Source organism: Phlebotomus papatasi, chromosome 3 (assembly GCF_024763615.1).
Source record: "Phlebotomus papatasi isolate M1 chromosome 3, Ppap_2.1, whole genome shotgun sequence".
In the NCBI taxonomy this organism is placed as follows: domain Eukaryota; kingdom Metazoa; phylum Arthropoda; class Insecta; order Diptera; family Psychodidae; genus Phlebotomus; species Phlebotomus papatasi.
In genome coordinates this window covers 36397694-36423628 of record NC_077224.1, presented here as the reverse complement: position 1 = coordinate 36423628, position 25935 = coordinate 36397694, and the positions used below count along the sequence as shown (strand labels likewise).

Sequence of the window (25935 nt, the reverse complement as noted above, 5' to 3'; positions counted from 1 at the left end):
CTTTAACCCCTAATACACCTATAAAGGGTAATATTTACACCGATTTTGGATCAATACTGCAGGGTAAAATTAACATTTCCGGAATGTTATTTTAACTTTTGGGATTTCTCTCAGTGAAGGATCAGTTTCATTTAGAAATTGACGAAAAAGTCGTATAACAATCTAGCCCCACAGCTCAAAGTAGCCCCACGTCCCCCTATTGAGTAAAAAAAATAAAATTATAATTATAGGTGAAATGGAAATTCCTTTATTTTAATTAAAATTTAATTTTTGACTGAAAAAAAAAGGTTTTATTTATAAAGTTTATTGCTACCTACTTGCAAAATATGGACTTAAAAGTAATGTACAGCATTCCGGAAGTTCCTCAAATGTGGTATATCACATTGAAAGGAAAAGAACTACATTTTGTGTTGTGCTAAGGAAAACCCATAATTTTAATTGTCATCCTTGACCAGCTTTGGTTGAGTGGACCAGACAGCTTGGCCGGAATGGAGACACTTATCGGGCATATATTGAGCTTGGTACCAAAGAACAAAGTTCATGACTAGAGACCACGTCCTCAGCGGACCCAGGATGACAGCTAAGAAGCCATATGAAGCCCAGTGAATGTACACCAGGATGAATTCCACTGTGATGATGGTGAGGAAGGGCAGGTGCTGCAGGAACTTCCTAAGACGACCTTTGGGTCGTGTCGGTGGGCTTATGGTATGTCTGTAGCGTCTGTCCAGGATGCTAGCATAGACATAGATGAGCGGCAGCTGACACAGAGCCAGTTGAAAGAATCCATAGAGGTAAGTAAGGGAACCGGGAAGGAAAATTCCATCCACTAGAATGCCCCACATAAACACTACTCCAAAGTGTCCATCGATGACATCTGCCACTGACCATGGCCCCACCAGGAGGTACATGTAAAACACGAGAAGTGGAAAGAATAGTCGATTGACTGATGCAAGGAGCCAGAGTCGTCTGATCCAGCATCTCAGAAAACTCCATTGAATCTTTGGTCTTTTGGCCCTTCCACGAACAACTGCCATATGCCAAATGCGGAAGATGATCAAGGGCAGAATACAGATGATCAGAGTCGTCCCAAAGAATGCTTGAAATATCTGACAGGCATCTGTCATGAGGACAAACCGACCTTTCACATTGAAAACCATTGGAGTTCCATCGAGGGAAAAGGCTTGCCTCACACTCTTCTCTCGTCCATCTTCATCCTGCACTAGCACTTCAATGTGATGCAAACCCTGTTTGTACCTCATTGGATCCCACTTGGCCACAAATACTCCTTCAGAAATTCTCTCACATACCCCAAATGGCTCTAAATCAACCCTAACCCGGCATTCTACAATTGGCGCCAAGCTAAATGCCAAGAGTCGAATGTGAGTAGATTCTGCCTGGAGCCTGATATTCTCCCTGTGGGGATTATTGAAGAGAGCATCCTTGGGATTTGTCACTAGGACAATTGGCCATTCATTGTGATGGACATCCACAAAGGAGAACATTCCATGATCAACAGCTGCCAGCCTAAACATCCGATTGTCCTTCCAATCTCCCAATTCCAGCTCGAGAAATCCCGCGTTCTGCAGAGTGTACATTTTTTTTACCATGCCTCCCATCGTATGCAGATGCCCACACAAATACACCAAACCCTCCTCATGCCTCCCAATCACCTCCCTAATCCCCCCTCCAGGCGCCAAAATGCATGAAGTGGGATAGTGTCCGAACCAAATGGTATACCTACTTCCAGACTCCTTTGCTTCCGCCATCATCTTCTCAATATTCACCATCTCATCTGCCGTAATCATCCCAATAAAATTGTACGGACGCTTCGGTCCCGGTTCCAAACATGCGTCCACCGCAATAAAAGTATACTTATCCCCACCACGTGTCACCTGATGCATGTACGACCTGGAATGCTTTGCCCCCTGCACGGAATACTTATGAAAGTAGTTACTGGACGAATTCCAACCAGCTACATTGAAGTTATCATGATTCCCCCTCAAATCCAACCACACTGTCTTCTTCGTGACATTGTACTGTACCAGGAGATTTCTATAGATCTCCCATTCACCCTCAAACTGCTCCGAGCCAATATGATTGAGACTCCGGGCATCAGTAAGATCCCCACTGACCACAACCACCGTTGGCCTGATGACTGAGATTGTCCTGTGCATAAAGTCTCCCAAATTCTTCACGCGATTCTCATCTCTGAACATGCTGACGTGAAGGTCAGATATCTATAAATACAACCCAGAAATATGCGAAATATGAATCAACATGAGAAAATCGCAAATTGTGCCTCTAGAGGTGTGATTCTTCATATTGTACAGATATTGCAATCTTTCTTACAATCCATGATGTATCAATGGATATCACAAAATAGAACGTCACTTTGTTATTGAATATCTTTGTCAAGTAAATTAGGTTTTGTGCCCTCAATACCTGCCTTAATACTTGAGAAAATCTACTATTGACGAGAGTCCACCTATTGAAAGGCAATTACTCTTTTTCCAATTAATGATCTGCTACACTGAGAGAAATCCGAAAAAGTTAAAATAACATTCCGGAAATGTTAATTTTACCCTGCAGTATTGATCCAAAATCGGTGTAAATATTACCCTTTTTAGGAGTATTGGGGGTTAAAGTTACTCTTTTTCATGTTAATTTTACCCTTAATAAGGTGTAAAATTAACATTAAAAAATGTTTATATATTTTTACACCTAAAAAGTGTTAAAGTTATGAGGAAAAAAAGTTAATCGCACCCTCTTTTTTCTCAGTGTACGTATTTTTGGTCCTTCGAACTCAATCCCTTTTTTCGACGTTTTTAATTTAACTTTATTACGTTTATATCTTTAGGTAGGGAGTTCTGGTTTGAGAGAAAACGGACTGAAAGAATTTGATATGAATAGTCTACTATTGATATCTCATTTATAAAATAATTTTTGAAATGCCCTTAAATGTATGCAAATTTTTTTCACGCGGTATATTTAAAATACATTGTTAATGAACCGTTAATGAAAGGCACTGAAAATAGCCTGAAAAATTGGTTGCCGAAAATGTCTTGTTTAGGACAAAGCGCGCTACCTTCGGACAATTCATTTTTTTCTCTATGTTCCTTGTGGAATTCATCCATAGCTCTTTTCTGAAAATTCAAGGCATTGGACTAGCTATTAAAATATAATATTATAATGGGCCAAATCCATTTATAACACATTGAAAAAAAAATGATTCGTGCGAAGCATAAATCTTCCGAAGGTAGCGCGCTTTCCCCTACATATCATGGTGTTTCTATAACTTATCCCAAAGATATCTCCTGCAGATATGCAATTTTACTGTGTCACTGAAGTTAATTCGCGGGCTGATCCCGAGAAATTCTTTCTAAGCGGAACTCCCTGTATATGGTTTATTGCACAATCAATTTGAAATAAAAGGAACCAAAACAAATGTAAGGGAAAGCGTGCTACCTTCGGACAACTCAAACTTTGAACAATTTTTTTTTCAATGTGCTTTTAATGAATTTGACCTATTTGACCCAATATAATATTATATTTTAATAGCTAGTCTAATGGCTATGGCCTCAAATTTTCTAAAAAGGGTCATGGATCAAATCAATTAAAAACATAGAAAAAAATTGAGTAGTCCGAAGCTTGAAACATCCGAAGGTAGCGTACTTTCCCCTATAGTTTTTCTTATTACAAAAGGATATATAAAATTTTACGACAATTCTATATTATTTTTCTGAAATTAAATCTATATGGATTTAGTACAGAAAGCGTGTATACGAAAAATTTTCGCGTACGCTTGATACGAAGTCAATCGCAGTGGGCTTTGGAATTTCCTTTTTTTCTTCAGTGTCGTTTGAAGATAATTTAATAAGCTTTCTTTTGGTGAAATTCTTGTTAAAAAATATTTATTTTTGACTGATTAATTGCAAAAACATTGAGAGCATGCAAAGATTTAAAGTTGACAAATATCTTAAGAATGCAAATGCGAATTATGCGGAGATCGCGAAATTGACCTGGAAGTGAGCCGCCCCACCGACCGGAAGATTATAATTCGGTTCAAAGAACTCAAGACGGTTGCTCGGAAGTCAGGAGGAAGTAGAGGAAAGCCTGGGATTCAGGTGTGTAATTTTGGTAAAAAGATGTGAATACCTTGGAGCTTAATTGGACAAACAACGTCAAAGAGCTAAAAACAAAGTCGAGGAAACCAATGATCATCTTTTCAAAGAATTCTATAGCTATGCGAAAGATATTCAACCCGTCTTTCACTCCAGAAGATTGAGAAATATTGGGGAATTTTGAAAATAAATCTCAGGACAAAGGATCAGAATTCAAGCACAGACAGCCGAAAACTTGCCGATTTTCGAGTGGAAGTGAAAGAAAGTCGCCCGAGACCCTGGAACGGTATTAAGAAGAAGGTGCGAGAATTCGACGAGAAGCAATTGGATTAAAAAAAAAATCCTATAAAAACAATCTTATTTCAGAAAATACGTTTGCTATTTTCATTATTGTGATTAACATGTGAGAGCCATTTTTCAATGACCAAAATTTATCGTATACACGCTTTAAAGATAGATCTTCCTAGTACTCCTAATTTCAAAGCTTTCTAATTCCAAAGGTTAAATACAAGAATAAATATTCCAAATAGCAATTTAATTAGAAAAAAAATGTTCCTTAAAAGGATTTTTGCAATATTATGTGACATTACATTCCTTGTGGCCTCTATAACAATTTATGTCCATATTGAAGAGTTTTTCCTAAACAAGCATAGAGAATTTGCTCATTTCAATATGGACATATATTTCTCTAGTGTGTAAAGACCATAACCGTAAGGAATGTACTTCAATGTGGATATACAGTAGACTCTCGCTAAATCGGTTTTTTTTCAATCGTGCGGAAAATTTTATTGACAATTTTCACGTTCGATTTTGAAGCAAATTTGCTCAAATTCACTTTATTGCCTCATGTTTTATCGTGATTCTTTATAATTGAGCTCTTTTTCTGGAATTTACAATGACTTTGACATCCAAATTTCTCGATAATTTGGATGACATTTTGCCCCACATGCCGGATTAAGAGAAAGTTTACTGTAAATTTCTCTAATGTGTAAACCCCATAAAGGGCGCAAATATCTTGAACTCAAAACTTTGCAAAAAATTAGCGGAGACCGGGGTAGAATTAGCCACCAAATGAAATTTTTGATTGCGTATAATTTGTATAAAAAAAATTTATATGAGGCTGATAAATATTTCAATGAATTATAAGGGAAGTATATATTTAGGATAAAGAGTGGTTTCCTCAATATTCCTTCGAAGGCAAACTATAAGATACCACTATCTAATACTATACGTGGCTAAATCTGCCCTGGTCTCCCCTACGAAATTTATAGATTCTAAATGATTCAAACGTTCTTTTTTTTCCTATACAATCTAGATAAATTTATGTAGTTCTATGAGAAGACAATTACGTACTTTATCTAAGAAAAGCAAAACTAAAATTTTGGGGACGGTGACCTAGAACTAGATTAATGCATTCTTGGCTAGAAAATATTTTAGTTTATATCATAAAGTTTAGGAATTTTCTTTACTAGTTAATCAGTCAATATTCAGGTAAATTATTAATTGGACACCATGAATGCTGTGTACATTTCATTTACAAAAGTAACATGAAAAAATGTTGAGGTGGTTGAGGTGCGTGAACTGTTTTTCTTAACAATTCAATATTACGTCGTTTTATCAGCAAATCCAGAACATTTAGGTTGTGTTTAGGAAATTAAATTTATGCCATTATATGCCCTTGACAAAAGTCTTCAATAAATACTTCACTTTATATGTAGGAAGTAGCGTTTAATTGAAAATTGTGCTTAAGGTGTTTAAGACTTTCCCGCCAAATATTTTCACACGATTTTCAGGGTTTTCCAGACATTAAGAAAGTATTGTTGTTAATATATTTCCAGAGTCGGCCAGGAATAGAACATGCATTTTTTTTTGTGGATAAGATTTATATAATTGTTTTTAAGAAGATGCGCTATTTCAATGTAGGGGAGACCGGGGCGGTGTGGGCAGGGATAGTGTGGGACGAAGCGATTTTTTCATTAATTATTGAAATAAATGGGATTTAATCACTTTACTCCATCGTAGGCTACATGAAGATGTATCTTAACTAAAAGAATGAATATCCTCAGTTTTATTGTTAAAATTCAATAAACAGTTTTTTTTTAATTGATAAAAACAGTATATTTTTGATGTCTAATTTTTCCTCCGCATTTGTCCCAATTTTGAATCCGCAAATGAGTTCAAAACTAAAAGTGTCAAAAGAATCTACGCACCTGAGGAATTTGATAATGATTATTCCAATATTTAGAATAAAGTAGCAAAGAAAGCTACAGTAGACTCTCTCTCAATTGGGCATTTGGGGCAAAATATCATCCGGTTTATCGATAGATTTGGACGTGAAAGTCATTGTAAATTCCACAAAAAGCGCTCAATTATAAAGAATCACGATAAAATAGGAAGAACTACAGCGAATTTGAGCGAATTAGCTTCATAATTAAATGTGAAAATTTTCAACAAAATTTTTCGCCCGATTGAGCGAGAGTCTACTGTACTCGGAAAAAAGGTATTGTCAAATTAACAAAACATGTTTGTAAAAATGATGTTCTTCCATACAGAATATGGAAAAGTTTTGTCAAATCGGTGGCCAACTAAAGGAGAATGGTCAAAACTATATGGGCGCTGGTCCCGGAATCGCCACAAACGAGAGTAGGCGCATTTTGTAGGTACTGATATAAGATTGAAAAATTGCCGGGACCCAAGACGACAAAACGCTGGGAGTCCTTGTAAAAATGCCTTTATCCTTTCGAAAAATCGCTGTTTTGACAACGAATTACGCAAGAACGGCTAAAGTGATCTTGATGAAATTCGGTATAGAGTCACTGTATGACTTAAAGTTTTTATCCATGCATATCACCCCCTCCCCCCACCCTCCATTCTGATAGCCCCCATACAAAATGGGGGCACTTTACCTTATAACTCCTTTCTAAGAGGAGGTAGAAAGCTGAAATTCGACAAGGGAACAAAGCTTAGAGAAGACTTTTAAACCATGTATAATATCTCCCTCCTCTGTCCCCCTTTCTGGTAGCCCTCATACAAAATGAGAGCATTTCACCTTATAACTCCTTTCTGAGAAAAGATAGAAAGTTGAAATACAGCATGGGAACAAGGCTTAATGAAGACTTTTTAACCATACTGACCAAACTCTTCGTCCATCACCCCTTCTGGTAGCCCCCATACAAAATAAGACTATTTTACCTTATAACTCCTTTCTAAGAGGAGGCAGAAAGCTGTAATTCGACTAGATGTCTATAAATGCATATAAACTCTAGAAAATTATTGTTAACGTTATTAGTTATTCATTTTTTTTTCATCTTTTATAAACCAACTACTTCTTCTCAGAAAGGAGGTCAAAATGTTCTCATTTTGTATGGAATTACTATAAGGGTTGGTGGAGGAGCGGGTTAACATGCATAATTGAAAAGTCTTCCATAAGTTTTGTTCCCTTGTTGAATATCAGCTTTCTACATCGTCTTAGAAAGGAGTTATAAGGTAAAGTGCCCCCATTTTTTATGAGGGCTACCAGAACGGAGGGTGGAGGGAGGGGGTGGTGTGCATAAATAAAAAGTTTAAAACATACACTGACCCTATACCGAATTTTATCAAGATCGCTTTAGCAGTTCTTGTATAATTCGTAGTCAAAACAACGATTTTTCGAAAGGATAAAGGCCTTTTTTACAAGAACTTCCAGCGTTTATCGTCCTAGGTCCCGGCATTTTTCTCAACCTTATATCAATATCTTCAAAATGCATCTACTCTAATCTTTGTATGAAGATGAACCAGCGCCCATATACTTTTGATCATTCTTCATCATTGTATAAAATAGTTTTTATGCTCTAGAACTGTTCCTCCATGGTTTAGAACATTGATCTCAGAACAAAAGTTGTTACCTATACTAATGTCTATCCAATGACATAGGTCCCGTTCGTGGCGATTCCGGGACCGGATTTGACCATTCTCCTTTTGTTACAAGTTTGTCAAAAGGGTGTTTTTCCATACGAATGCGAGAAAAATCAAATTGGTAAATAACATCCTTATGACAAAATTTGAACAAAATCCATTTGTTCGTTTAACAAGACGTTTTTTTTTTCAGAGTAAGGATGACAAATTTGAAGAAAATACTTTAAATATCTAATTGACAAAAGTGACTAGGGGAAACTGGGGCACCTCCAAACACGGGGTAGCACCAAACACTAATTTTTATTTCTTAACTACCACTATGAAACACGGTTTTGCTAACGGAGATCTCACATGGTACTTTTGATAGTCAAGTCCCCTGATTAAGAATCTAGTCTTGGTTTTGCTCCAACACGTAACATTTTTTTTATTAATACTTTTATATCTTTTCTGCTTTGCCTTACGTTATCCGTTATATCTCAGGTTCTAGTGAACGGAACTTGAAAAGTGTGGGTGCGTTGGAAAGCTCATTAGTTGAACTTCAATTTTGATAATAACAAAAGACTTTGTAAAACCACTCCTTCAGGGTGTAAAATTGGAGTTTCTCTAAGAATTACAAAAAAAATGGTCTTAAAATGATATTTTAAAAATTTGTATAAAATAAACTAAACAAAATATTAAAAATTCATTAATACCAGGCGATAGGTAACACTTAAGACTACAATTTTGCTCATCTAAGACATCCCGCACCGATCACTCTAAATGCCTCATTTGTTGGTTTTTGTCATTTTCCAAAAATATGAAGTATACTTATTTTAGAGCAAATTTCCTAAAGATTTCTGAGAAAATATCTTTTAAAACTTATGTGAAATATACATATATAAATGTGGAGATTCTTCTATACACCTATAAAGGGTAATATTTACACCGATTTCGGATCAATACTGCAGGGTAATATAAACATTTCCGGAATGGTATTTTAACTTTTTCGGAATTCTTGTGGTGAACTAGGCTCTTACGTAAGCGATGTTGCAATTCATGAATGGCTTCTATGCAAGGATGGGACTCTCAATACTGAATCTTGTGGGATTATTCTTGCAATTCGGGAATCTATAATGTCATAATACGAGTTCTCAACAATTTAACTCAATGATAATATCTCAATGATAAGCACAATACTTCAATTGATCTGATAACAGGAAGTCAATCAACAATGAGTAAATGAATTTAGAAAAAAATTAAAGGTAAGAATGATAAATCGGAATATTTTCCATAGGTTAGAAAGTTAGAATTATTAAAGAATTAAAATTTATTTATTTTTAATTCTTTAATTTATTTCATTGACTGTATTTTTATCTCGTACATTGCACTCTTAGCTCTATTATTCGCAAAAGTAACGTTGTTTCAGATTCAGAAACCTTGAATTTCTTTTAAACTTGATCAATTTATTAAATATTTTTTATAGAAAATCACAGCAACTATAAACTTATCATTAAGCTTTTATCACTGAATTAAACGCAGTTGTTTTGCCCCAATTTAGATGTTAATGGCTGATGAATAACAAAAAAGAAAAACAACAATAAATTGAAGCTATTTTATCATTAATACTGATAAGCCTGCGGATGGCAATAGAAGTGGTAAGTAGCTACCCAACTACAATATCTCTTGCAATGTAGACAATGAAGGTAGACAATCAACATGTTAGGATACATCTCTGAGGGTGGGAGTGATAATAGAAAATGATGTGTCAGCTTTACCTGCAAAAACCACATCAAGTGATCCGTGCTATTTCCCAACCTTGCGCCATCCTGAGGGGCAGCTTTAAGTTGTTCTTCCTTGCTAGTGGTTCTCCAGGCTGCATTACCACCAACACTGATCAAATTAGAGACATTGGCCACAAACACCGAGCAGATAATGATAAGGATTAAAAACAAAACAGCTGACTTTGTGTAACCCATTTTTACACACACAATTTATCCACTTTCTAACCCACTTTTCACCACATCTCACATTATCAACACCCACAGTGGCTTTTCCGCAGAATTGCCAATTGGTAATTTCATGAAGAAAACTCTGCCCTAGCAAACGTGAATGACTATTGCACAAGAAAAACAAGAAGTGCCATGATCTTGAAAAAACACGCAATGGATGGTAGACTGGAAATGTTGGAAGGAGAATGGAAGGGACTGGAATGCTTGGAAATTGGAATGCTTCCATTGGAATATTTGACGTTTTCCACGCGAAAACGTCAAAATAAAATTTGCAAAATTTAGGGTTTTTGCAGTATTTTCCTCAATTCTCGCCAAGAATCGAGTGGAAAAGAGGTAAATTTGAGTATTTTCGGTGAGAAAGTGATTGGAGAAGATTGGTTATTTGTGTGCTGAAGAGAAAAACTGCAGACAAAGCCAGGAAATACATGTGGTTTTGAGAAAGTGGGCCAGCACACCAAATTTCCTCCTCCGACATTTAACACACCTTCTTTTTCTTCTGTGCTGTGCAAAATTCTTGCGGTTTCCTGGGATTAAATTTTGTGATTTGTTGCAGTGCAAGTGGTTGAGGATGGCGAACCTCAAGACGGAAAATTTGACGGAGCGCATGGAGCGAATTCGACTGAAGAATGAGGAGATTGAGAAGAAGCACAGAGAAGCAATGGAAGACAGACTGGCGGCAGTGAAGAATAATGCAATGGTGGCAATAAAACCACCTAGTGATGATGACTGGCCCAGGAAGCACAAGTACGACACACTAGATTTCACATATGATGCCACTGAGCCCCAGAATGTGGACAAAATGCGTCCCGGACAAGTGACACAGGCCTTGAGGCCAGGGAAGGAGCATAAGAAGTTTGCCGATGGTCAGGGTCCTCCACCTGATCCCGTTTACAATTTCCTAGCAGATGCCGAACGCGATGGAACACCACAGCAGACAACACCGCCGAGGTCTGGGAATCAGGATGGTGCAGGAAAAGGGGCCGCCTGGAAGCAATCCAGTGGCTACAGGAATCGAAATGGTACAGCTGGCGGGAGTTTTCGACAGAACAGAGGAAAACCCCGGGAACAGCGATATCCATTTGAGAGGCAGAAATCCAGCGGAGATGCCAAATGGAAGGGATCACCGCAACAGCGCCCCACAAATGCTCCTCCGAAGGCATCCCCCAACGCGGCAGGGGAACTCGTGACGGAGAAAAGGGGCAATATCACCATCTCTGTATCCCAGGATGGAGAGATAAAGAGTGTCAAATGTAAGTAACAATTTTTTTCTTCATTGTTCTCTTTTTCTGCACTTGGATAACCCAAATATGGACAGGAGGAGGTCATCTTCCTAGCATTTTTTCCATTCTCTTGCTGCAAATATTATAAAATGCAAATGCCATGATCCAATTGAATACAAATCAGTTTAGAAATGATCAGTCTGGTGAAGAGATCAAGATTTGCAGTGTGAGTTCATTAAAAATTCCTATTTAATATGAAAGAGTGCTTTATGAAATCTTCATGAGCGATGAAAAGCGAAGGCAGGAAATTAAGAAGGTATATTGGACTTTGCAATTTGTTCAGTCACTCCCAATGTTTTTATTACATCATTTGGTAAATAAAATGGCTTTAAATATGAAAAAAATGTCGTAAAATTAGGCAGAACCGAAAGAATCCAAGACAAAACGTACCAAAAAATTATTATAAAACAGTCTAAAACTTTTTTATTGGTTCTAATTATATTTCTACTAGTTAATGATTCGCATAGGACCACGCATTCAATTCAATCCGCAAACATGCTTTGCAGATAAATTTAGCACACATAAACCTGCAGTTCTCCACAAATGTTCAAAATTCATCCTTCTAGATTTTTAAAAGTATTTTTTCGGTAAAAACTTTATTTAACAGAATTTGAAAATATTTTGAATTAAAAATTAATTTTATTCTATTGATAAAAGCCAAAAATTTATTAACAAGTAAAATTGGGCGAATAAGAGAAAATTTATTATACTAAAAGCGTACTAGGGGGATGTGGGGCTACTTTGAGCTGTGGCGCTATATTGTTATACGATTTTTTTTTAAGTGTCTAAAATAATGGACAAACAAATCTAGAACTGGTCTAGGTGAGATTTTTAACGTGAGCAAACTCGGATTGCACGCAATTTCGATTTGGAATAGAAGTTGGGGGGGGGGGGGAGGGCGACTGAGAGATGTTAAGTAAGTTCGTAAGTTTAAAACTAATTTCGTAAGTTTAAAAACACCTGGTTTGGACCGGGAAAACACCGTTATATCCAGTTCTATTGTCTAAAATAATTTCATAAAACCTAAGAACAGTTAGCTGAGATTCTTTACAATCTCAGCTTTTGTGGTCCTAGTTGAAATCCGACCTCGTCAGATCGGGCCCAAATTTTTGATTTACATTTACACGTTTTGACACTCATAGATCACGAATATCATATGCGCCAAAAATCGACTTTCGTGGACGTCCCGTCCCGTCCGTTCGTCCGTCCGTCCGTCCGTCCGTCGTATAACCACTTCTGGAGAGAGAACGGAAAGAGATATCGACAAGCGTTTTTCGGCAAAGGTTAAATGTCGATGGGCGGCTAGAAGTTGATGATGTCAGACCCACCCCCCACCCCCCCTTCCGCCACTTTCCGACCTCCCTGACCCGAGCTAGAAGGGGTCAACAATTGAATTTTCAAATGGCGATATCTCACCGTGGTGTCACATATAAGATTAATTTAATATTAAGAAAAGCCGGAGAGAGAGGTATATATATGCACAATTTCAAATGGAATATCAGGTGTGTTAGAAAGAGTACACTCTGAGTAAGATATTACTGTTCGTATTAATTGATTTCTGAATCGTATTACAGGCACACGAGCAATTTTCCATGCGTGCCAACTGTGATTCGGTCAGTTTTCGAGATATGTAGTGCTGTCAACTTTGTACGCAGAGGGGAAATGCGAGAGAGAGGCAAGATAAAACAATTGCTATCTTTTTTTGCCATTCTCGCAGTTCAGAAAGTATTAATCTTAATATTAATCTTATATGTGACATGGCCATCAGGTTCTAATTGTAAGAACTTGAAAAATTTTGGTGTTTTGGAAAGATCTCGTTGAGTACTACAAACTTTGTGACATCCCAATTTCATTCAATTTAATCGAAAGTCCGATTAATCGAAAAATCGATTTTCGATTAATCGATCGTGAATATTTCGAAAACTAGACGATGCTTTTTCTTTAAATTTTAGTATATTGTAGCTGGGGTCGAGGCCTTTCCAACGGTGGGTCGCACTCCTCTCTCTATGTTCCCTGACCCGAGCTATAAACAAAAATGTCTTGAATGGACTGCATTTTTAGTGTTTCCGAAGCGATTTTGACAAAATTTTAGTATGTATTATTATCTGAGATCAAGATCTTTAAAACGATGGGTCCCATCCGTCTCTACCCGAACCCTCTGTACCCCGACCCTTACTATATCTATATGAACCGGACTCTATAACTTATGTTTATTAACCGATTTCAATGAACTTTTTTTTTCTTTTTGTGGTCTTCCAAACTCAGACTATTTAAAATAGAAAATGACCAGTGATAAGCCCAGATAAGCTTATGGTAGCTGAGATTCTTTACAGATGATCTCGAAATGCGTGCAACTCGGGGTGCTTGCAACTCGGAATGCGTGAAAATTCGATTGTGAGTTGAATTTTGGGGGTAAAGAATCGTGTCGAGTAAACTGTTCTCGGCAGCCGAAATGGATGAAATTGGCTCGGTTTCGAAAACGGCTCCTAGGATTTCTTTTTTTTTAAGTTTCGCAAGTTGCCTAGGAGAACATTTTTCGACCGAAAAAAAATTCGGCATCGATTTTTTGAAGGTTAAACGTTTAAGTAGGTACTCCATAATTATATTTTGGATCTTAGTAAGGATTAGAGTTGTTTGTTCAAAGTTAAATTCTTAGAGATATATGCAACTTATTGACAATCGTAAATTTTGAGAAGATTTTCGAATAAATTATGAACCAGTTTGAATCGATAGTAAACCGCGATGAACATAAGAATATGAAAAGGTATAATTCATGAAGACCTTTATCTCATTAGTTAGAGCACTCCGCAAAGCTGGGATGCGTTCCTATCAATTTTTTTTACTGCTCGAACTCCAGAAAGAGAACAGTTTTATAGAATTTGTTTAATTTTCAAACTGTATCAGAGAATACGAATCAGTTTTATATGACAGATTTAAAGCTAAAACATTTAACTCAAAATATGAGGAAAATTTTCAAAACAAAAATTTTCCTTAATTAAGAAACTCATTTCTTAGACAATACCTTACCTTGTATTATTTTCATAAAACACTCCCTTTCATAATAATGAAGAGAATTTGATGAAACTTTTTGAATTAAACAATTTAAAAAGCAAAGAATTTCAAAAAGTATTTTATTAAAAAATCAAAAAGAAAACACAAATCATTTAAATAAGCCAATAAAAATCAAATTGAAAAAAAAAACACAACTAAATAATAGACTGAACGAGAACATCCTGCAAGAACTGTCCCCATAGTGCTAAGGAATCAAAAACAAAAATTTTAACTGATTTCAGTGGCGTCCCCGCCTGCAGTTCCTGGTTCTGGTCGCATCGGGATACGTTCGGTGAATATGACAAAGGGAGCATCATCGCACTTCACCAATTCATCGCCACTCCACAAAAACTCTTCTAGTCACCAGCATTTTCACTCGCAACCACATCACCATCATCTCGATCATCATCAAACGATCAAGTCGAGCGGTGTGCAGAGTCGCTTAGAGCGGAACCGCCAAATGGCCGCGGAAACCATCACTGCTGAAAATTGAGAATGTGTTTCTTGGTCTCTGATCGGAACATTTTCGTCAATTTTTTCTTTGTTTCTTAATTACGGCTTCGCCTTTTTTCATTCTCCTCCAATTTATAATCCTCCGTATATATTTTACTGTATATAATTATTTTTATTCACCATATATTCTGAGCACATCATATTTATTTAATTTTTTTTAGTTTTCTCTGTTCATTCATTTTCTATTTTTGTTTTTTTTTTTAATTTGTTCATGTTATTCAAACATGACTACAGAATTTATTTTATTTAGTGACTTCATTATTTCAAAATTCTTCTGCGCGAAATAGTTTCCTACAAGAATTTTTTTCCTTCTAATTTATTGAATTACCGAAATAATCAGCAATAATTATGACATTTTCTGTTGATAATTTTTTTCTGGTGAATCGTTTGATTTTTATTCTTTTATTTAATAAAGAATTTTCTCTTTTTGGATGCAATAGAATTGAGATTTTTTGATGTTGATGTCTCAGATTTTTTTCTTTTGGAAAAATTGACAGAAAACATAAAACACACATTTTTTTAAATATAGTTATCTCTTGAGATTAATTTTTCTCATATTTGTTTTTCTTCCTGAGACACACACAGAAAATCGCCAAATTTTTTTTTTTTTAGTATATATAACTCACAATACAACTTTTTTTCTTCTCATCTTGGAATGAAGATTCTTCTCTCATTTTAAGCATTTTAGAAAAATAGTCTCCCATATGAGTGTTATATTTAAATCCTTTTTTTACGATATTTGAATTGATTTTAATTCTTTGTTTTTTTTTATTCACCAATAATTTGTTAAATGTATTACTATTCTCAATAAAAATGTACTACCATTAATGAAAATTACTAGCAATAAATTTATAATATCTTATTGGTTTGTATTTTCTTTTTCTTTCTGTCTTTAATACTTATTTCAGAGGAATAATATATTTTTTCTTGATTATGCTTGCCATTCCGGATAATATTTATTCGTAATCTCTAAGTAAAAGATTTTTTTTTCATGCTTCGGGCTCTTCTCAATAGAAAAAACACAGAAATGCATTTCTTTGGCTAGAGATTTCTCCTTATTTTTTTTCTTTTTCCTTTCACCAAGACTAGCTAAATCTTGTTGAATTTTGTGTTTTTGAAACTACTGAGAATAAATTAGGGTTCCCTAAAAAAAAACATTATACTAAAAAAGTCTCTATATTATTTATGTTGAATTATTGTTTTATGCGAGGTTCTCTTCATGCACAATTGCACAATAAAGCCCTTAAAAAATGTTATTCCCTTTTTTTCATTTATCTTTTACAATACTTTACGCAGCTGTACACAATTAGGAACTATTTTTATATATTTAGTATTTTCTTCACAATAAATACTCCTTAAACTAAATTATTTTATCCGGAATGTTTTAGCGAGTTTCTTGTTCTCTCAAAAAATTAGTTTAATATAAATATTTTTCTTATCTTTTTCAAGTCAAAATGAATATATCTTTCATAGAAAAATATTAATTCTTGTTGAACATAAAATACAGTGAAGAGCAAAATTGTCCAGTTTCATTGTGAAGCATTCGTAATTTGACGAAGAAAAACAACCAATATTGTTATAATCGTAAAAATAAAAACAGTCTAATTTAGGGAATTATCGGCCTTTTAAAGGTTGTTAACTTTTCTCTTTAATACTTTCGGCTCACCTTTTAGATCAAGAAAAATTCATGAAATCAAAATTCATATCCGTTTCTAACGGCGTTATCACACTTGCACATTAAAATTTTAATGTGATTCACATTAATTGTCGCTTGTGAGCGTCCAAATATGTTATTTGTGTCTTTGAGTCACTTAATATTTGGGGTTTTTCTATTTATTGATAAAGCAGTGGACTTGGCCTGCAAAAGTAAGTTTAAATTTACCTAAAGCATAAATATTTTTCACATTAAAAAATTAAAGAGAAAATCGCATTAATTTTTCGCATTAATGATATAAATCAATTTATATCAAATTTTGCGGGCCAAGTCTACCTTTTTATCAACAAATAGATCAAATTTTGAATATAAAATGATTCAAATACACAAGTTACACATTTGGACTCTCACCAGCGACAATTAATGTGAATCATATTAAAATTTTAATGTGCAAGTGTGATAACACAGTAACTCAAACTTTTCGCATATGACTATCTCACTCTTTGGCAGTCAAAATTAGAATTGAATTTAATTTGATGTTTAAAAGAAGAAGAAGAGTGCAAAAGAGTAAGGGATAGATATTTGCAAGATTTGCAAAACGTTTAATAGAAAGACACGTGGATTTTGATTTCATGAATATTTCCTATATATGATCTAAAAGGTGTGCCAAAAGCAACCAAATTTTATTTGTAGAAGCGGGGCTATTGCCACCAAGTACCTTTCAAATTCCGAAAAAAAATATTGTCTATAGAGAAAAAATATTTGGTAAAATTGTTTAAATGTTTGTGAATTTTTATTGGGAACTTACGAAATCCTCGTAAATCATATAACCCACAAAAAAGTTCGTCAAAGTTTGTACAGTAGAGTTCCTCAAATTTGAACATTTGGGGGGTATAGATGACATTCTCACTCCTCAAATTTGAACGATATTTTCAAAAACGTAACGGCATTCATGTGAATTGCACTTTCCGTAAATTAAGATAAACAACTTTAGAGAATATATCAATGTAATTTATTGTGAAATGAATGGAATTTTTTGCGAAAGTTAATATAAAACGATAATATTGAAGAAATACCAGAGAAAAATGGCACTTCACGCAAAACTTTCTTCACATAACCTCAAATTTTACATTTTGAACTCAACTGTCGTTCAAATTTGAGGAGTTCAAATTTGAGGAACTTGACTACGTTTTTCACAAAAATCGTTCGTAACTGAGCATATTTGACGAGCATTTTTCGTTCCTTTACATACTTTGTTCGTACATTTGTAACACTCAAATTTCTCGTTTAATAGCAATAAATGCTCTGAAAAGGCAACCCTAAATATTCGAAACGCAATGTCTCCATTCTAGGCCAGCGTCAGCGTCTGTGGTGATGGTGAAGACGACTATAATAGTATAGTCGACCGTACGATCTCAGTGAGTACGGGCGTGAGTTTGTATTGAGTGGTAGGACATAGTACAGGTGCTCGCAACAGTCTGAAGCCCACACCAGTGGATTGCATAAGCAGGTCATCCTCCCAATTATTAGAGATATTAAAGCATGTTAAAGAAAATATTTCCCATTCGCTTGACGTAAAGTAGTAGACTTTAGATTTTGTTTTCTACTTCGTTGTCGTTTCAAGAGAATTTAATTTAGCTTTCTTTTGGTGAAATTCTTGTTAAAAAATATTGATTTTTGACTGAGTATTTGCAAAAAGATGGAGATGCTAAAATCGCGAAATTGACCAAGAAATGTTCCGCTCCACTGTCCCAAAGATTATAATTCGGTTCAAGGAACTCAAGACTGTTGCTTAGAAGCCAGGAAGAAATGACCAAAAGCCTGTGATTCAAGCCTGAAATGTTTTCTAGAAACAACTCAATCTTTTTGTGCAAGATTTTGGCAAAAAGATGGGAATACATTGGCGCATGGTCCATAAAATCAAAGAGAGGAATAGTTTGATTGCTTACAAAGCTCAAGCTACTTCCTAACGGACCGACAAATGGCGTCAAAGTCCTAAAACAAAGTCACGTAAACTCAACGATCACCTTTTCAAAGGATTCCAAAGCTGTGAGAAAGATATTCAATCCGTCCTACATTTAGGAAGATTGAGAAATACTGGGAAATTTTTAAGACAAATCTCAGGAAAAAGGATCAGCCAGCTGAAAATTTGCCGGATTTTGAGGGAAAGTGGAAGAAAGTCGTCCGAGACCGTGGATACGTGTTTGTCAAGTTCCTAATGATGGGAGTTAAGAAAAAGGTTCGAGATTTCGGTGAGAAACCATTGGATTAAAAAAACTAAAAATCTAGAAATATCCCAATAAAAATATCTTTCTAAATATATATTTATTTTTTTAATTAGATATCTGTGGTTAATATTTGAGAGCCACTTTTTAAATGGGAAATATTTTCGTTTACACGCTTTAGAATGGATTGTTTACATATTTTTGTTTCTCTGACAAAACTTTACGAACAAATGGTAACATTTTACGAAAATTATTTGTGTGCTTACGAACATTTACGAACTAATATTCGTAAAAAAACAAAAAATTCGCCAAATGATCACATAACGAACAATGTTTGTGAAAAAATACAAACTTTTACGAACTTTTTTGTGGGTTAATTTCTCAGCTTTCAATTTTCAAATTTATTAAAATCGAAAATAGTTATATTTCGAAATATTCGACATCGAAATATTGAAAAAAAAAACGATTTCCCGATTTTGAGTATCTTAGGCAGAGATATTCCTTAAATTATAAAATTGAGGCTAAATTGCAATATATATCTTCCATATAGTCGGTTAGTCGGTATGTGCATGCCCAATTGGCTGTAAAAATGAACTTCTTGAATACTTCAAATTTTTTTGGTGTTTAAATGAAGTCAACATTTAAATTCATGTTTTTATGTTAAATGTATTTAACATAAACATTTAATTTTTTTTTTTGAAATCTTGTTGGCAAAAAATTTTAAATGTCCTCAAAATTTGCACTAAATTTTCTTTTTTTTTGCATAGGTGAACCCAATTATTGAATAAATTCGAAAATAAAGTAAATAACAATGTATGTGAAAAATAATCAATAAAATCCAGGTTTAGTTGAAATTAAAGCAGGGTTATGAACGTATGGCTAGGAAAGAGTTTTTCATTACTTTCATTCTAGAGTACGTTGATAACCAACGCTAAGATGGCGGTGGTCATATAAAATATTTGCAATTTCAATTTTTTAAGAAAGCATTGATAAAACAATATTAAAAAAATGTCTATTGAATTTAGGAATAGAAGTTTATAAAAATATGATTCAATTCAAAATTTTATTGAAGGATTTTATAATAAAATAAATTAATAATATTCAAAAATTTCTGAAAGAACATTTTTAAATAATCTAGAATATATTTTTAAAAAAAATTTATCTTCTTATTAGTTCATAATGATGAGAATTTGTGACAAACTTCGAGCGTTTTTAAGACTCTTGCTTTGCATTTTTTATTTTTCAATTATTCAACATCCCAAATTAATATTCTCATGAAAATTGAAATTTTTAGCAGATAACGGTGAACTAAATTCGTTATCTTTCAGTTGAGAATGTAAAAAAGTGGGTAAATCCCATAATCGTATAAATTAGTAATTCACACAAATTTGTTGGTTCGAAGAACCTCAAGGCGTTACTCACTAAAATTGACCACGCCCCTTTTTTTGTCTAGCGTACGAATCCCAAAAGAAAAGTTAATTATATTTTAAATTGAATTATTTATTATTGAAACTGTGGAAAACGGTAAGTGAAAATAAAATTAGATAATGCGAAAAATGTTGAGCACGCCCCAAGCTGTCTCTTTATGTTCCTTCCAATCAAAAGATGCTTTACTTATGAACTCGCATGATCAGGAAAAATCCTGAATTTATAATTAAAAAGGTTATGGTCAATTTATTGTGGGTGGAACTTTTGACTCCTCCCACAAATGTTATTAGATATATTTGAATAAAAAAACTTGATTCAACACTTTTGCTCTTCACTGTAGCCGATATTTTTATTCTATATTACTTTATCTCTCAAGAACACAAATTCTGCAAGTGGCTAATTGTCCCTTACATTTTTTTCCTCAACAAAAAAGGAAAATTTCAAGCAAAAAGTACGAGTATGCTAATAGTTAGAGCTTACAAAGTTTTTTCTTTCTTTCTTTTTTACCATAAAAAAATTCTAATTAAAAAGAGAGTAAAATTGTATATTCGAAATCTAAGTGTTTAACAATACCTCGCAAAATTATCACTACTTTATTAGGAACTTTATGTATTCGATTATTCTTAGGAAAAGTTTTTCTCTTTATCCAAATTGTGCTTTTTTCACACAATTCAATCCATCTTTTCTAATCTAAATGACATGCTTGGGGTTTTATTCACCGAAAATTATTTCTTCTTTTTTCTAATTTTGGTTTTTGATTTTTTTTTTGTTGAAAAGAAAAACCCCCGTCATGATTTGCACAAAATATTGCATAGATCTCTTCCTAAAGTCTCTCGAGTGTCTTTTTTTTGTGTGGTTTTGCTCTAAATTCAGGAACATTTTGATATTAGAGAAAAAAGTTTGGGAGTACTTGCCTTTCAATAGGGGTAGCCCCAGACGTGAATCTCTGACCACAGGCGAAGATGACGTCAGTTCCGGTGGGATGGACAGCAATGGAGTGCACGACTTTGTTGCCGATGGGAATACGACGGATTTCCCTTGCCCTGGACCAATTCCCAGATCACTGCAACACCCTCAGCCGATCCTGAGACTACGTGGGAATCCGAACAGATATTCCGCATTCCACTTTGTAGTTCATCATGGTGTGGCCGCGGTAGTTGGCCAGGATGTCCCCGGAGTCATTGTCCATGAGGCGCATGATGCCATCGTGACAGGAGAGCAGGAGACATTGGCCATCCCTGGTTCTGGCTATGCTCACAATAGCACAATCCAGGCTGTCTGTGATCACTTCTCCCGCCCGGATGTCATACTGGCGCACAGACCCATCGAGACTGGCAGCGATGATGCGGTGATTGGCAACAATCACCTCAATAACCGAATCTTTGGCCTCATTCATCACCTGAACCGGTTCCATTTTGGGCACTCTCATGTCCCCAGCACATCACTGTGTTATCCCTAGAGCCCGATAACCGCTACCGTGGACTCTTCATTGAGCTTCACAGAGTTCACTGCACCCGCATGATGTCTCAGTCTTCTAATTACCTGCCCAGTTGTCACATCCCAATAGATCAGACTCTTATCGAGACTCCCTGACAAGATTTTTGCACTATCGCAACTGCCCACCACATCCAATACTTCATCCCCATGGCCCCCATATGTCTTTAGGAGTGTCTCCGTGAGTGGATTCAGAAGTTTTATCTTCTTGTCGGAGCCGCAAGTTAGAGCATAAGCGCCATCAGCTGCAATTGCAAATTTTCCAATTGGATTTTCACAGGTATATACCCATTTTCTGCCCAATGCACCAACTCACCATTGTAGCGGACGGCTCTAATTGCACCCTGGTTGCAATTGATGGACTTTTTCCTCACTAATTCCATGAAAAAAGATCAATTTTGTGCTAATCAAAACATAACACGATTAACCTCAAAGCAATGCAAAACAAAAGTCATAGACTTCCAGGGGTGGCTTGGAGTTGGAATATTTCCACAAATTCGATGTTCAGTCCATTGGAATTGCGCGTGGACGAACTGGAAAGCTTTTAAATTTTGGTCGTTAGGAATGGAAGAATCACTTTCTTTGCAATTAATTTAATGATTGTATTGCAAAATAATTGAGGAAAGATACTAGTAGATTATTTTATAGACAAAAATCATCAGTGGTACATACATTGAGCAGTATCAGTGAGAAGATCGAGAATTTTTAATTAATAGCGTACATTTGATTATATTTGTTTTGAGGTTGCATGGTTTTGTGAAAAATTTATGAAAAAACAGTTATAATTTGTGTTTTTTGATAGGGTTTTTACCTAAAACTATAGAATAGATCCTTTTCTATCTAATTGTGAACTTCATTTAGTCATAATATAATTTTAAATTATAAAAAAATTAAAATGTTTCAAAAATGCAAAGTGTTCCTCTTCTCGACCACTTCAATATCATAATGTTCCTCTACTCGACCGCCTGGGGTTCCTCTACTCGACCACCCATTTTTTCTTAAAATTAAACAAATCACAAAAGTATAAAGTCACAGATTTAACTTTGGCTTGTTTAACACATCATGAATAGCACTTAAAATTTATTTAATCATTAAAATAAATAGGGAAACTCACTTTTATGAATTCACTCAGAAGTAAAACAACATTCAAGTGAAAAAAGCTTCACTTGCTATGATTCGTCGTCCGGTCGAATTGAGGAACAATTTATTTGAAATGCACTTTCAATTTTAATACATAAAATTAATCTTTAACTTAGTCATGGCGATTAGACTCAAAATTTGATTTCTGAAGTAATCTGTAAGGGTAATAATTGAAATAATTCCTTAAGAAAAAAGTCAAGAATATCAAAAAGTAATGCCATAATTTGATGAAAAATTGCGAATATTCATTTAAGAAATACCTTAACGCTCCGTCACTGATGATTTTTCAGTGTTTTATGGTCAATTTATATGATATTTTCACTGATTTGAATTAATTATGAAATAATTGACCCTATGATGTTAAACCATTCGATAAATATTATTGTAAATGTAAATAAATTGAATAAATATTTCCACCGGTCGACTTGAGGGACCCAGGATGGTCTAGTCGAGAAGCGGTCGACTCGAGGATACCTAACCTTAATACTATAGATCACATAAAATTCTAACGTATAGTCAAAGAAGTTCTATATTTGAGAATATATATATTTTTTGGTATATCATACAAAAGAATTCATCAATTAGCTAAGATTTTTCACAATCTCAGTTTCTGTGGTCCGATGTGAAAACCGATTTCGTCAGATAGGGCCCAAATTTTGCATTTATACGTTTTAACCACTCATAGATTTTTTCACTATTTCACAACAAATTTATTTACAATCTATCATCATTATGATACTTAAGATACATTCAGTAAATTATTTTATAGTTAGAATAAAGTAGGATTCAGATGCAATAATGACCATTTGTCATTTTATCATAATTGCAAAGTACTTCGTTCATTAGGGGAGACTGGGGCAAAAAGTCACAAATTAAAAATTTGAAAATTCAATATCTTCCAAGGTAAAAAAGATAGCTTCTCAATTTTTTTCTATAGATAGCCTCCATAGACCTTCTTCAATATTGTAAGTTTCTTAGAATTCGAACAAGGAATTTAGAAAATAAAAAATATCGAAATTTTTAGCCCTATTTTTGAAATATTTTCCTTGCAGAAGATAACAATTATTACCTACTTCTTTTCCAAAATTGATGCACTGGTGAATATTTTCTAAATAATTTGGATTTTTTGAATACGAATCCACTATCTATTTTAGAATTTCACAAAAGTTCTTTTCTCCAGAAATCCTTTTATTAAAAATGACTACTTAAGGTAAAAAGTAACAAAGACCGAAGCAATTTCTGATGTCTCACGGCGAGAAGAAATGTCATTTCCATGTTTCGCCGCTTGTTGTTTGCATTAGTTAAACGATTAGCAGTCTCTTTTGTGTTGTTTCTAAAATAGCTTGAAAATAACTTTCTCGTTCAGATAGAGAAAACTGTGTTTTATAAAGGTAGAGGAATAAATTTTCTATAAAAATATGTCACCTAGCTATTTTTTTTAATTTACGAAAGCCCGTAATAAAGCAAATCAAAATATGATAATATCCCATACTTGGTATTATTTGCCCCAGCATTTTTGAGAATGGTCCCAAAATTACCTCTTAGAAAACAGCTCGATAAATGTATTTTCTTACACAGTAAAGGAAAATGACTTTCAAAAAGTTGTAGAGCACTAGAAATTTCTGGGGTGCTAGGGTAGCTTGTAAAAAAAATAAAATATCCGTTTTGTGACTTTTTGCCCCAGTCTCCCCTATATCATATCCAGGTCCAACAATTTGATACTAAATCACACCACCGAAGACCACATTTAGGGGATGTCTACTAGTGGTTGAAGGGGGTGAAGGCGTTTTAATCGTCTATAACGCTTGAATGGTAAGCGCTGTACAAGTACATTTTGATGGCATTCAAGCTTTTTGATATAACAAGGACTGAGCCGAAGAACAACCTGTTCCTTAACAAAAAGAACATGAAGGTCACGGTGAATTGTGTCGTTTTTGATGTACCAATCCGCGTTTGCCAACTTCCTCAAAACTTTGAATTGGTAAGCTTGCAATATTTTCAATTTTGCTTCGCTTTGAATTTGGATTTCGTTTAGCTCCAAATAGGAACAATGATAGCCTTGTAGATCATAACTTTGGATCTCAGGAAGATCGGAGAATTTCTACGCATAAGCCAATAAAAACTGCGCTCCTTTATTCTAATTATTTATGCTATTTATGCGATTTTAGCCTTGGAGTATGTTATAGTTGTGCCTCAGAGCTTTCAATAAAAAAAAAACTAAAACTCCCATGATCCCCATGATCCGAGATATAAGGGGTCAAAAACCTAATTTCAAAATGGGCATCTCTAGTTGTAATAGTCATAATTCTTATTTTGGAATTCGAATCATTCGGCAACTGTGCCTCCAGTCTGAAACTAATTAATGAATTAACTAAATTAATTAAAATATTAAATAACTTGGGAAATACTTTTTCATCATGCCTTTAAACTTTTAGGTATTATGCCTTTACATGTAAATATCTTCCATAAGAATAGCCACAGGAGATAATAATTGTAAGGTTTATTCTTGGTCAGTTCTTGAATTTACCTACAATATAATGCTGTAGAAGGCCATCACTAACTTTCCAAACATTTTGAGTAAAATAGATTATACGGATCGGTAGCCAAATACAACTTGATTATAATAAGTCAATATTTTAAAAAGACTTTTTAATAACTGAAGATATTAGTAAGGTAAGGTCAGATAAGTTCTTGAAGTGGCGACAGACGTTCCTTCCACTCTAAACCAAAAAAAAAAACACCTTTGAAATTGGGATTTTTCATATATTTTTAAACAAAATTGAGACTAATCGGGATATATTTTAGATTCTCAATCTGTTTCCACAGCTAAATTATATTACGATAAGGCTCAATTTTATTTAAAAATAGATGAAAAGTCCCGATTTCAAAGGTGTCCCACTTTCAAAGATGTCCCACTTTCCCCTACAGGGATATGGGGCAAAATGTAACAAATCGAAAATATAATAATTCGATATATTTCAAGATTGAAGAGAGTGAAGCTTCAATTTGTATCATCAATCTTTATGAACTTTCTTATGGTCTCTAATCCTAGAGATATTTATGTTCATATAGAAGCAAATTGCCTACGCTTAGGAAAAACTATGTACATATAACTATTTCCCTAAAGTGAAAGAGTCTTTGAAAGAA

General features: G+C 34.6%; 3 protein-coding genes across 3 annotated transcripts; 1 reads left to right on the top strand and 2 right to left on the bottom strand.

Moving 5' to 3' along the window:
* Positions 1-267: 267 nt before the first annotated feature.
* On the bottom strand, positions 268-9992 carry LOC129805496 (transmembrane protein 62-like). The gene is made up of 2 exons (XM_055853452.1): positions 9770-9992; positions 268-2237 (listed from the first exon to the last, which is right to left on the bottom strand). The coding sequence occupies exons 1-2, from the start codon at positions 9968-9970 to the stop codon at positions 435-437; spliced, it is 2004 nt and encodes a 667-aa protein (XP_055709427.1). The 5' UTR covers positions 9971-9992; the 3' UTR covers positions 268-434.
* Positions 9993-10139: 147 nt separating this feature from the next.
* Positions 10140-15709, top strand: LOC129805510 (uncharacterized). Its single transcript, XM_055853473.1, has 3 exons — positions 10140-10336; positions 10557-11253; positions 14577-15709. Exons 2-3 carry the CDS (start codon positions 10572-10574, stop codon positions 14825-14827), a joined length of 933 nt encoding a protein of 310 aa, XP_055709448.1. The 5' UTR covers positions 10140-10336; positions 10557-10571; the 3' UTR covers positions 14828-15709.
* A 4914-nt stretch (positions 15710-20623) lies between these two features.
* LOC129805511 (WD repeat domain-containing protein 83) lies at positions 20624-22095 on the bottom strand. Its single transcript, XM_055853475.1, is given in 6 exon segments — positions 20624-21190; positions 21192-21265; positions 21268-21586; positions 21588-21620; positions 21622-21893; positions 21965-22095. Coding segments are annotated over 6 exon segments (915 nt in total). The 5' UTR covers positions 22032-22095; the 3' UTR covers positions 20624-21040.
* Between the last annotated feature and the right edge of the window lie 3840 nt (positions 22096-25935).

Excerpts from the sequence above, each read along its gene's own strand:
- LOC129805496 (XM_055853452.1), bottom strand. The coding sequence starts at position 9,970 with ATGGGTTACACAAAGTCAGCTGTTTTGTTTTTAATCCTTATCATTATC. Across the intron at positions 2,238-9,769 it reads ACTTGATGTGGTTTTTGCAG|ATATCTGACCTTCACGTCAG; the intron begins GTAAAGCTGACA and ends TTGTATTTATAG.
- LOC129805510 (XM_055853473.1), top strand. The coding sequence starts at position 10,572 with ATGGCGAACCTCAAGACGGAAAATTTGACGGAGCGCATGGAGCGAATT. Across the intron at positions 11,254-14,576 it reads AGAGATAAAGAGTGTCAAAT|TGGCGTCCCCGCCTGCAGTT; the intron begins GTAAGTAACAAT and ends AACTGATTTCAG.